The following is a 10,502-nucleotide window of genomic DNA, read 5'->3' as shown; positions in this document are numbered from 1 at the left end:
TACTTGCTTACGAGCGAAAAGAGATTTACAATCTCAGTGCCGAGATAGGTCGAGCAGCTGCCGCGGCAAGGGCGCGCGAGCAACTGATCCAGCAGTGGCAACAAAACTGGAACGCGAGCACAAAAGGTCGATGGACACACTCCCTGATAGCCGACCTTCAAACATGGCTGAACAGACCACATGGGGAAGTCGATTTCTACCTGACGCAATTCCTCACCGGTCATGGTTACTTCCGAGAATATCTTCATAGAATGGGAAGGGTGGACTCACCGTTCTGTCACTACTGTGGAAACGTCGAAGATAACGTGTACCACACATTCTTCACCTGCGAACACTTCTTGATTTCGCGCAGAATGTTGGAAGAAAGACACGGAGACATTACTCCGGACAACATAGTTGGGATAATGATTTCCAGCGCAGAAAAGTGGGAAGCAGTTGCGAGATACGTGAAATTCGTACTCCGCTGCAAACGAGAGGACGGTTGTCTACTGAGGACACCCGAATGAAACGCCCCTACAAAAGAGCAGCCCCAAGGCTCTAACAGCGCGCTCCTGCATCTGAAGACATGCAGAATTGCGGTGCCAGATGCGGGATTCTTGCGCGGGCGGTGGGAGTTTGGGTTTTAGTGGGTAGCCCAACACGCTTCGGTGGGAGTCCCACACTCGGGGAAGGTAGTATAGAGACTAGCGCCCCCGGCCAGTGCATAAAGCATTTCCCTCTCCTACGAAAAAAAAATAATAACAGCATAAAATAGCAGGTTTGGTAGCTGGCGAGGCCTAGTCTTCAGTCTACTTTTGTGTGCGGCGGGCGGAAAGACCTAGTTTCCGCTACGCGCTGCGGATAGGCTGTTTATCAAGGTCGGTAAGGCCGGGTTTCCGATCCATGTTTCCGAAGACATTACTTTGTATGTGTGGTAGGCGGAAAGCTAATATTATTTGAAAGTTGTTTAATCATTGCCATACAAATTTGAAGTTTTCCGAAATGTATCAAGATCAAGTATAAATTACAGATTTATTAATCTCTACAAATTAGTTCCCGCATCTGATTTGCAACTTACCCCATTGTTTACGCTTAAAATTACGAGGTTTAAACGGTTTGCGAGGCTAGAACTCTATAAATATTTGTTTGTTCAGAATGCACATATCCCATACCTACTTTTTTACGTAATGAATCAGTCCGAATTAATCATTAGATAGTACCAAATTATAATGTATCTAATCTCCGTACGGCTATTCTTTATCAATGCTATTCGAACATGGAACTCTATTCCAATGGCAACTCGCAGTAGTCTAAATAAAAGCAACTTTAGGGATGTTCTATATCCGTACTTTCGTTAAAATAAATTGTTGTATAATAAAATGTTGTATAATTATGAGTTTCGCTATCTGAGTATCAAGTCTCAAGTTAATATGTATAACCACTGTATTGCCTTATTTGTCTGTACTTTTATTACGAGTTTTAGTTTTACTTTGTTATAAGTATTAGTTTTATAACCATCATTTTTGTACTATAAAAGATCGCAGATCTTATTGTACTAGTGATTTTGCAAAATAAATGAAATTAAATGAAAATGAAATGAAGTATAAAAAATGCGATTAAAATATCTGAAATTTTTAGAGCCAAAGCTGAATCTATTGATGTCCGGATTGCAGACTTTGATGGTGTGCTCTTCCACATCTCCAATGTTAACGCCGATAAGACCAAAGTGAGGGTAAGTTAGACAAAGAATTAAGTAACAAAACTAAATTTCCCTTATACTCACCTAAGCTAACAATGTCTATAAATTATTATTAAAGACTAGCATTTCGCTGAAATTTTATAAGCAATTACAAGAGCATGGAGCAGATGAATTGCTGAAGCGAGAGTATGGTGACTTACTAACAGACACAGAAGATGGTAAGAGCTATACAAGAGCGATCTGAATTTATTAGCTGGTTTTTATTTATGTATATAAATTTCCAGGCTACAACGTGTCGGTACTTATCAATCTAGAAAATATACCTGCTGACTGGGAGGCAGTTGCCAAAAAAATTGGTCTGCTTAAGCGAAATTGCTTTGCTTCAGTTTTTGAGAAGTATTTCGATTTCCAGGAACAGGGTGAAGAAGGGCAAAAACGAGCCGTAATCAATTATCGAAACGATGAGACGCTGTAATTGTCGAAAATACTTTACTTGATGTAAAATTTGATAGTTAAAAATTTTTTTTTTATAGCTATGTTGAAGCCAAATCAGACCGAGTAACAGTCGTATTCAGTACGATTTTTCGTGATGAAGACGACGTGATAATTGGAAAAGTTTTTATGCAGGAATTAAGAGAAGGGCGACGGGCATCACATACAGCGCCACAAGTGTTGTTCTCGCACCGCGAGCCGCCTTTGGAACTGGCAAAGTCTGACGCCAGAGTAGGCGACAATATTGGATATGTTACATTTGGTGAGTACCACAAAAAAAATAGAAAAATACAATGGGCCTTATGAATAAAACCTAAGCAATTGCGTTTTCTTAAAAGTTCAGACCATTTACTTAAATTTATTTGCTTAGTTTTTATTCATAAGGCTCAATATCAATAAATTTTATTTAATAAGAAGGAAAACATGATTATGATTTACTAACAAAATGAATAACATAATCTTGCTAATACAGTCGATAAATAATAGTGATAACCCCCAAAAATCGGGTGCCACTTATGCTAATTCTGATACGGATCTGGTTTCTCACCAGAACATATAAGGAGTGCGCACGAAAAATCTGTAACATAGAACAATCAAAATATTAAGTAAGCCGTGAATACAAGCTATGCGAGTTTGTTTTTTTATTATACTTCAGTTTTTTTACAAAAAGAAAAAATTAAAGTTTTTTGTTTATAAGGATGTTTTGAACTTTTTCAGGAATTCCCTCCACCAATGGTTTTTGACGCTGCAGTCCACTTAATTTTGAATGCCCTTCGATACACCTTTCGTCGCTTTCAGTTTCCGCTTAATTAGAGCCCAATAGCGTTCCACTGGTCTTAGCTCTGGGCAGTTTGGCGGAATAGCCTCTCTAGGTACAATATTTATATTATTGTTGGTGTACCACTCCTTGGCTCTTTTTCCATAGTGGCATGATGCCAAATCAGACCAAAAGAAGTTGGATACCTTGTGCTGCAAAACAAATGGTTTTAACCTCTTTTGCAAGCATTCATCGATATAAATATCCGTGTTGATTGACCCAGAAGTTACGTACGGCTGGCTTCTTTCTCTGCATATGGCCTGCCCCACGAGAAATTTCTTTGGGAACTTAGATTTGTTTTGGGTTCTGTAGTGTTCCGGCACATTTCCCCGCTGAACCGCTACGTAAAAGTTGTTGCCTGGACGCTGCGAAAAGTGCGCCAATACATAAGTTTCGTCGTCCATAATGCAACACTGAACTTTTTTTTTACAAAGTTTGCCTTCAACATTTTTGTTCTATTAATTGCGTTAACGTTCTCCGCAGCTTTCCGATCTGGGACTTTCTGAACTTTGTACGATACTTTGTACGATTTAAGGCCACCCAGAAGATAATTTAGGTAGGCCTTCTTAAGTAACGCCATTCTAAGAGGCCTACCTAAGAAGGGCTGAAAAAAATGCTTTCTTTCATGGCTTCTAGAAGAGCTTATCCATTTACAGTCTACGCGAATGCATACATTTATATTATTTAGCATTACAAATGAATTTCAATAAACATTTTAAGTTGCAATACATATAATAAAATTGTAACAGTTCGATGTCTGTACATTATAGATATTAAAGAAAAATTAATGTGGCTGGTCTTTATTAGAGCACCAGAAGCCTAATCAACCATTTGTAGAATTTTTGTCTCTGTCTGTCTGTCTGTCTGTATGTTTGCACGCGCATCACTCGAAAACGAATGCATGGAATTGAATGCAGGTTTCACCGATGTATTGTTAGAGGTCTAACTTAAAATATAGAGAGAAAAAAATAGAGAGTTGCCACCTGTTTGAAAATTGCAGTTTAAGTAAATTGATAAGAAAAAGTGAATATTGCAATATGGGCGCCAAAAGAAAGGCTTACAGCTAAAAATATTGTTTAGAGTTGCCACCTGTTTGAAAATTTTAATTTAATTTATAAGATAAATTGAATATTGAAATATGGGTGTCAAACTTAAGAGGTCTAGGAAATTTTATTGCCGAAAATAGTTGTAGGGAGGGTTGCCACCTGTTTGAAAAATTGTATGGTATTAAGTTGATAAAATAAATGAAATCTATCTATACCTATAATAAAATTGTAACAGGCCGATGTCTGTACCTTATAGATATGAAAGAAAAATTAATATGGTGGGTTTTTATTAGAAGTTTTTATACGAAGCTAAATAAACAATTTTTAAAATTTTTGACTCTATGTCTGTCTGTATACTTGTACGCGCATCACTCGAAAACTAATGCCTGGTATTGAATGCGGTTTTCTCCGATGTATCGCTAAAGATCTAGCTTAGAATATAGAAGAAAAAAGTGTAGAGTTGCCACCTGTGTTTAAAATTTCAGTTTAGGTCAATTGATACGGTAAAGTAAATATTGCAATATGGCTGTCAAAAGAAATAGGTTTACAAAGGCTTACAGCTGAAAATATTTTTGTGGAAGGTTGATGTAGGGTATTTTACTTGTATGTTTTTATACTTGTTTAAATTCTTGATTTTCAATTTATGGTTCTATGAATTTGTTTGTAGTTGAAGAGAAAATTTTTGATTATTAATAAATAAACTTTCAACATATAAAAAACTTTATTATTATTATAATAATAATAATAATAATAAAAAACTTAAAATTTAAACTAAATATATTTAGTTATTAAAATATCATTTAAATGATATATTGGCGATCCTGCATTATATGTAACTTGGACTACCAAAAAACGACCNGAGAAAATTTTTGATTATTAATAAATAAACTTTCAACATATAAAAAACTTTATTATTATTATAATAATAATAATAATAATAAAAAACTTAAAATTTAAACTAAATATATTTAGTTATTAAAATATCATTTAAATGATATATTGGCGATCCTGCATTATATGTAACTTGGACTACCAAAAAACGACCAAGATCAAATGTCTATCAACGAAAAGCGCAACATCAAAGGAGAAACAAATCTCTTTTGAAATGTTTCAACGGCTAGCTCGATGTGCATCCGCTGTTGTCCTTTCCGCTGCAATAGTGTGAAAATTTTTGCCAGTCCAACTGCCACAACTGTAAGCAACATCAACCTATACAAACGCAATTCTTATGTCCTTCAATATACACCAACAAAGGCAAGCCTCGGAAACAAGTCACTTGTCCAGTTAATCAATCGCTCCACATGGACAATTTTGCAACTTTAATTTCCACAACCTGCCATAACCAAGCATTAGCCCCCAGCAGCCGTCCATTGCTCAGCCAAGCCTCAACGCCTATGACCACAGCCAACAGTTCAACACCACAAATGTTAGTCACTGTTGTGCCGCTTAACATAGAATGGGTTCTAGGCTCTTAATCAACAATAACCATTGAATACGTTATAAATGCAGCAACTTTACAGCATCAACAACAAGGTCAACAGCTGATGCAGCAACATCATGTCTCAGCAATAACAACAACATTCTAGCGCATTTAATTATTTTCGTCGTCGTTGTCATAACCAAACAAATGTTTAGTTATTACTAACATTTATTTAAATTTTTAGATAATTATTTCTGTATTTATGCATATGTATGTACATATATATGCATACAATTTTTTTATTATTATTTATATTTATTTTATACTCTCCTAATATTAGTTAACTCGTCGTTTTATTGGAGGGGGTGTAAATGTAGGGTTTAAATACCTTCTTCTTTTATACCTGTACAATTTTTATTTCTTGTTCAATTGTTCTTAGATTTTATTAGAATTTCTAAATGAAAAGTTTTTAAAATCAGTAATATAAAAATCTTCAAACTACAAACCTAAAATTTTGCATTGAGCATTAAATAACTAAAAATTTTAAATAATAAAATATCATCATGATATATGTAGGGTATTTTACTTGTATGTTTTTATACTTGTTCAAATTCTTGATTTTCAATTTATGGTTCTATGAATTTGTTTGTAGTTGAAGAGAAAATTTTTGATTATTAATAAATAAACTTTCAACATATAAAAAACTTAAAATTTGAACTAAATATATTTAGTTATTAAAATATCATATAAATGATATAGTTGCCACCTCTTTGAAAACTTTTTTAATTTAATTTAATTGATAGCATAAATTAAATATTGCAATATTGGCATCAAACTAAAGAGAGTAGGCAATTTTAATGCCGAAAAAATTTTTAGGGGATTTGCCAACTGCTTGAAAAATTGTATTCATTTAAATTTGTTAAATAAATGAAATATTACAATACGGACATTAAACTAAAGGGGATTGGGAAGCTTACTTTTGAAAATATTTTTGAAGCGGGCTGCCACTTATTTGAAAACTATGGCTGACTTCCAAAACGTATCCATACAATGTTTGGATACTGTTATACTGCGGTATTCAAACTGTTTGTATATGCAGAGTTGCAACAATATACATTGCATATTTTAAATATTGAATATAGCAATGAACAATTATTCTGACTTTTCCATTTTTAAAATACCAGTGGTAACCAATAACAAACGAAGCATCAACTTTGTTTCTGATGCGCTGATTGTTCTAGCGATGCGTTCGATAACTTTTCGGATGCGTTTTGGAAAAGTATACATTGTCAATATTTTGTAGTTCGGCGTTATGGAACATTATACTTTGTACGTATGCAAAGCAATTGACGTTTTGGAAGTCAGCCTTTAATTCAGTTAAATTTATAATATAACCTAACTGTTGCCATATGGGTATCAAACGAAAGTATTTGAGAATAATAAAATTGCAACAGGCTGTTATCTGTACATAATAGATGTTAAAGAAAAAGTACAACAGAAGGCAAATCTAAAATTTTTATAATTTTGGTCTGTCTGTCTGTATGTTTGTAAGCGCATCACGCAAAACTAATGTTTGCAATCAAATGCAGTTTTCACCGATGTACATATTTGCTAGGGCTCTAATTGAAAATATAGAAATCATTTTTTTTTTGATTTAGTTTATCCTCGATCATTATGCCTAGGTCGTTGTTTATATTTAGAGTTAGCAATGGACTGATATCAAAATTTCGCCTTGATATAACCACAAACTTAATTTTATTGACATTCAATTAAGTGTGTTCAAGCATAACCAATCGCACTTTTTTGAAACTTCTGTGTGGAAGGTTTTTCGCTGAAAAAATCAAAAGTTTTTTTGTTGCTGCCAAAAAATTAAGAAATCTGAGACGTCACGCTTTACAATTTCATACAGTTCTCTGTATTTCATACATATGCCAGCACCTTGAAAATAAATATTCCGACCAAAAATTTACTTGGTAAAGGGTGAACACACCAAAACTGCGACACTTAGAAATTACTACCAGAAACAAACTAGAAGGCTTTGAAATTATTTTTTTTTGTATTATATAACTTGGAAGTTTAGATGTTATTAAAATGTTAAAATATGAGTTATTATTTGCTCTATATGCAAGTGATCGGTATTTTCATCGCACACGCGCCATCATGTTCTGCACGACTGCATCATCGACATTACGCGATGCGCACAACTACTTTGTTTTGCACTCTTCAATAATTTTCACTCTTTCACCTGTTTTCTTCAAGATTCCTTTGACAATTGACCAATATTCCCCAATAGGACGTGGCTCTGGGCTATTGGGTGGATTGCAGTCGTGAGGTACAAAATTGATGTTATTTGCATTGTACCACGGCAATGTGTCCTTGGCATAGTGGCAGGTTGCCATGTCCGCCTAGAACGATGTCCTACTCCTTATCTGTTGATAAATGACAGAAGACGCCTTTTGAGGCACTCATCCCGATAAACTTGATCATTCATTGTCCCGGATGGGAAAAAAGGGCTGCTCTTACGGCCGCAGGAACAAATAGTTTGCCAAACCATGTGGGTTTTGGAAATTTGGACTTCATTTTCAGCTTACAACTTTCAGGGGCATCTTGACCACTTGCAGCAGTATAAAAATCTTGACCTGCAATATATTTTGAATTTTTATAGCAGTAGGTTTCGCAGTCCATAACAATGCAGTTGTATTTTTTAATTTAGAATTCATACAACTTCCGAATGCGGGATTTCGCTGTAACATTCTACTTTGCGCCTCGGCCTGGCGCTGTTTGAGCTGTAGAACATCTCAATGAAGCTTTCCGCTTTACCTTTTGTACGAAAAACTGCGATCTCCGTACGGATTTTGCAACATAACGCGACAAAATCTTCGGATCTCGCGAAAACGCACTGAGGACCTTCCGAGCACTGTTTTTATCACTTTGACCATGCTAACCCCCGCTCCCTGGTTTTCTCGTAACTGCAGGCCTTATTTGTACCGATTAAAACCCTGCAAACTGTCGAATAGTGCACTCTTTAATTTTTTAGAAATTTTACGTGTACTTAAGGCCGGATCATTTATAAACTCGTGCAAAATGGTTTGTCTCGTTTCTAGCTCGGTTGCCATTTTTAACTCAACTAGGAATCAAATTCAAATGAAATTTCTTCTACGTTCAACTAAGGTCATGGTCAACTTATGGTATTTGAATTTCAAAATATTGAATTAGTTTTGGGTAAGTTATAAGCTTCCCAAAGTGTCGCAGTTTTGGTGTGTTCACTCTTTATGTTCCTAAAACTGTTATACAGACGAAAACGTAAAAAACCAATATATCTCTAAAGCCAATTACGCTGGGGAACTGAAACTTAGCACTGATGCATATATTGCAATGCATTGGGAAAGGGGGCGTGGCACCTTCCATACAAACTGAACTTCTCATATAGCTTATCTCTGGAATCGGTTACGCTAAAGTCCTGAAATTCGACACAGCTACATGTTATATGTTATCAATACCGCACTTATGGCGAAAAGTGGTAAGTAATGGAAAAGGGGGCGTGGTACCCCATGCTTCTAATTTCACTTATCTCTGGAAACGCGCACTTTAACTTTCTGAAATTTGGCACAGCTACATATACTATCAATACCTTACGTATGGCGAAAAGTGGTAATTATTGGAAAGGCTGTATCGCTATACATTTACGTAAATGCGCAAGTATCATTCGATTGGGAATCATTTTCTCCTAGATTTCTAAATCCCATTGAACTATTGTTTTTAATTTTTAGTAAAAGGTAAAATTTATTTGAAAATTTTTAAGAATTTTTTAAATTTTTCATAAAGAATGGAGCTTTGATTTTTCGAGTTTCGCTATAGATTGTCCTATCTACACCTATTTGCATAAATTGATAGCCCTTTTCGTTGTTCGGACTAAACTCAAAAACCACTGAGAGTTCCGTCAGGTTGTCGGAGGTTATATTACATACATATATGGTCCTATTACATGCTGCTATAAAACTCGCTAGGTGGTGCTAGAGTAGAGTTATTTATAAAAATCGTATTTATTAACCGGTTTCGTTCAAATTTTAAATGTGAGCTATGTACCTGTATGATGGAAAATTCTTTTGATAAAAACTTTCCCGATGAGTTCCGCTGGAGTCGAGGTTCATAACACGTATTCATTTTATGGTAAGCAATAGTTTTGCAGAAAATGAACCCAATGGATGGCGCTGCAGCCGAAATGTATAGAAACCCCCTGTGGTTGGTCTGCTTTGGCCCTATGTTTAAGTTATACGAATTTAGTTTTCAGATGTCTAAATGAAGCATGGGGTTAAGTTTGTCTGACGCCCTCATGCACGATCATGCGATCTTGCATCTACCTAGAAATCAGTTCATAAATATTACCACGAATTGTAAATAGTTTGCTCATATATTCAAAGTATAGTTTTTCATTAAAAACGGTCTCAAGCTCAATAAAAATTTTTGAATATAGTTGTTTCTTTAATTTATAAAAATCATACATCTTTAAAGTATTTGCTTAAGGTTTATATCAAATACTAGCCAATGCCCGCTTACTTCGCGGCGCCTAATAAGAACTTTTGCGATGGCCAATGCAAAAGAGCGTTTAAAAGCAAATATAGTCTGTAAAGTCAAAATTTTTGGTTTAAGTTGAAACCACCAAGGCGCAGTATCCTCCTCACACATAGGCCAATAATAGTAACGCAGTGATACCATATGGAATACTAATCCCTTTCGGTGTCATCAGCTTTACCGATGATCTTATTTCCAACTGAGAGATCTCTGTTGCAACTACAACATTGGTGCGATGCGTATACCAATAAAAGTTCTTATAAGGAAACTCAAGAGCACAGAAGTGCGTTTTCTGTTATAGGAGGGCCAAGAATCCTCGCTGTCCCACAGGATGAAACGTTTTCCGGTACATTGGCTAAATGAGTCGNTAATCCCTTTCGGTGTCATCAGCTTTACCGATGATCTTATTTCCAACTGAGAGATCTCTGTTGCAACTACAACATTGGTGCGATGCGTATACCAATAAAAGTTCTTATA

At 35.3% G+C, this 10,502-nt stretch overlaps 1 protein-coding gene across 2 annotated transcripts in view; it reads left to right on the top strand.

Annotated features, from left to right (window-relative positions):
* Arpc2 (Actin-related protein 2/3 complex, subunit 2) overlaps nucleotides 1–10,502 on the top strand; it is a 92,771-nt gene that overhangs the window by 7,761 nt on the left and 74,508 nt on the right. For both annotated transcript variants that reach the window (XM_017613731.1, XM_017613732.1), the window contains exons 2-5: nucleotides 1,618–1,711; nucleotides 1,797–1,896; nucleotides 1,963–2,149; nucleotides 2,212–2,432. In XM_017613731.1, coding sequence (XP_017469220.1) covers nucleotides 1,618–1,711; nucleotides 1,797–1,896; nucleotides 1,963–2,149; nucleotides 2,212–2,432 — 602 coding nt within the window. The remainder of the gene's footprint in view (nucleotides 1–1,617; nucleotides 1,712–1,796; nucleotides 1,897–1,962; nucleotides 2,150–2,211; nucleotides 2,433–10,502) is intronic.

This window comes from Rhagoletis zephyria, unplaced genomic scaffold (assembly GCF_001687245.7).
Source record: "Rhagoletis zephyria isolate East Lansing unplaced genomic scaffold, Rhagoletis_zephyria_1.1 Rzeph_scaffold_00707, whole genome shotgun sequence".
NCBI classification, from domain to species: Eukaryota; Metazoa; Arthropoda; class Insecta; order Diptera; family Tephritidae; genus Rhagoletis; species Rhagoletis zephyria.
This window is presented reverse-complemented; position numbering and strand designations above follow the sequence as displayed.